We start from the raw sequence: 2,788 nt of genomic DNA on the forward strand, positions 1-2,788 counted from the left end.
TTGTATTGAAGGGTTTAAATGTGGGGGGCAGGAGGGGGGGTGTAGGAGTGCCCGGTATTGAAGTGATTAAATATGGGGGGGAGGGAGAGCCCAGTATTGGAAGGGGTTAAATAGGGGGGATGTGGGGGGAGGGGGAGTGCCCACTATTGAAAGGGTTAAATTTGGGGGGGGGGAGTTTCTGGTATTGAAGGGGGTAAATATGGGGGGGGGGGAGCCCCGTATTGGAAGGGTTAAATAGGGGGGAGTGCCCAGTATTGAAAGGGTTAAATATGGGGGGTGTGGGGGGGGGGGGTTTCCGGTATTGAAGGGGTAAATATGGGGGGCAGCCATTGATGATTTCTGTTTTTCTCCCCAGGATTTGAAGAGAAGACAGCTGGCGGAGGCTGCAGAGAAGAGGCAGATGGAGGTGAGATTTCTCCCGATATGTCTGAGCCAAAAATCTCCCAATCCTGAGATTTCCATCGGCCTTCCCCAGGCTGTCTGGGAACGTTCAAAGGATGGGAACTTTATTGACAGACAAGCAAGGAGACGCTCCCCAGACCGGAACTCTTTGCTTGTTTGTGTCTGATAATAAAGTTGCCGGTTTTTGAAGTCGGCTTTTTTCTCTTCCTGGAGACACATGTGGTATAGTATGATCCCCCCCCCCCCTGACCCCCCCCCGGTATAGTATAATTCTCCCCCACCCCCCCGGTATAGTATGATTCTTCCCCCCCCCCCCCCAGTATAGTATAATTCTATAATTCTCCCCCCCCCCCCGGTATAGTATGAATCCCCCCCCCCCGGTATAGTATGAATCCCCCCCCGGTATAGTATGAATCCCCCCCCCCCCCCCGGTATAGTATGAATCTCCCCCCCCCCCCCCGGTATAGTATGAATCTCCCCCCCCCCCGGTATAGTATGATTTCCCCCCCCCCCCCCGGTATAGTATGATTCCCCCCCCCCCCGGTATAGTATGATTCCCCCCCCCCCCGGTATAGTATGATTCCCCCCCCCCGGTATAGTATGATTCCCCCCCCCCCGGTATAGTATGATTCCCCCCCCCCCCGGTATAGTATGATTTCCCCCCCCCCCCCCCCCCCGGTATAGTATGATTCTCCCCCCCCCCCCCGGTATAGTATGATTCTCCCCCCCCCCCCCGGTATAGTATGATTCTCCCCCCCCCCCCCGGTATAGTATGATTCTCCCCCCCCCCGGTATAGTATGATTTCCCCCCCCCCCCCCCTGGTATAGTATGATTCTTCCCTCCCCCCCCCCCCCGGTATAGTATGATTCTCCCAGCCCCCCCCCCCCCCCCCCCGGTATAGTATAACTCCTCGGCCAGCATTCATCACCCGGGACCCGACCCAGGAGTCGGGTTGCAGCTTGCTCTGCGTTTGGCAGGTAAATGTATTCCTGGCGCATCAAACCAAAATCCCTGCAGCTGGTTTTCTGTGTAAAGCATTTACAGTGTGAGCAGAGCAGCCGGTCCTCTGTCCCCGGTCCCCTGCCAACATGCTGCAGAGAAAGGCTTCTGCTGTGTGTGGAAGCAGTGGTCTCTCTGCACTCAGTCAGAGGTAAGGCTTCGGTCTCTGACCCATTAGGAGGTGCGTGGGACCTCTGCAGAGAGACCACTGCTTCCACACACAAAGTAAGGCCATGTCCTCTGCAGCATGCTGGAAGGGGATAGGCTTTTCTACTCCAGCCAGGTACAGGGGCAAGGCCTGATAATTATGGACAGGGTGTGGGCGGGGCAGAGGAAGCCTAACCAAAACTGTTCATGTGGCCACACTCAGTACAACCTGATTGTATGATTTCCAGTTACATTCACCAACAAATATAAAATACACGGACATCTATGAAGAACGTATTCAGTTTGTATCTAAAACAGGGGTCTCTGTGTGGACTCTGATGGAGACCCTGATGTAATGGGGACGGGGAGCTCTCTGATGGAGACCCTGACGTAAGGGGGGGGGGGGGGGCTCTCTGATGGAGACCCTGACGTAAGGGGGGGGAGCTCTCTGATGGAGACCCTGACGTAAGGGGGGGGGATGAGTTCTGATGGAGACCCTGATGTAAGGGGGGGAGCTCTCTGATGGAGACCCTGACTTAAGGGGGGGGAGCTCTGATGGAGACCCTGATGTAAGAGATCGGATTGTGATGTGTGTGTGTGGCCATTGTGCAGATTTCTGAATGATTTCCCCTCGCTGTGATTTCAGTGTGCTAATCGGGGAATTAAGAACCCGACCTCCGTGGAGCAGAAGAAGAGGAAGAAAGAGGAAGTGGAGAAGATGACGACGGAGGCCGCGCCTGCCGCTGGTGGGGGAGGAGGAGGATTGCGGGTAGGTGGAACAATGGAGGCCGGACCGGTACTCCCAACCAGCAACTTAAAGGGGAAGTTCAGTCAAAAGCTCGACCTACTCCCAACCCTTAGAAAGGTCACCATCAATGGCTGCAGAGCCTGAAGGGGGGTGACAGCCGTAGACTTACTATGGGGATCCATTATCAGCTGCCCCGCCTCTACATAGAAGCCCCGCCTCTGACAGCTGACCATGTGACCACACCGGAGCGACTTCACAAAGTATAGCGATCTTCTCCTTACAGGATTACTTAGAATGAGGCCTTTAACCACTTTGGCCCCGGAGGATTTGGCTGCTTAATGACCAGGCCCTATTTTGCGATTCGGCACTGCGTGACTTGAACGGACAATTGTGCGGTCGTGCGACGCTGTACCCAAATGAAATTGACTTTCTTTTTGTCCCAACAAACAGAGCTTTATTTTGGTGGTATTTGATCACCTGTGCGATTTTTT

General features: G+C 54.6%; 1 protein-coding gene across 1 annotated transcript in view; it reads left to right on the forward strand.

Annotated features, from left to right (window-relative positions):
• Window positions 1–2,441, forward strand: part of SVIP (small VCP interacting protein) — a gene marked incomplete at its 3' end in the record, with an annotated part of 7,236 nt that extends 4,795 nt beyond the window's left edge. Inside the window, exons 2-3 of the mRNA XM_082270527.1 lie at window positions 356–406; window positions 2,196–2,441. Of these exons, the coding sequence (XP_082126653.1) occupies window positions 356–406; window positions 2,196–2,441 (297 nt within the window). The remainder of the gene's footprint in view (window positions 1–355; window positions 407–2,195) is intronic.
• Between the last annotated feature and the right edge of the window lie 347 nt (window positions 2,442–2,788).

The sequence above is a fragment of the Pelophylax lessonae genome, assembly GCF_965119305.1.
Source record: "Pelophylax lessonae genome assembly, chromosome: 10".
In the NCBI taxonomy this organism is placed as follows: Eukaryota; Metazoa; Chordata; class Amphibia; order Anura; family Ranidae; genus Pelophylax; species Pelophylax lessonae.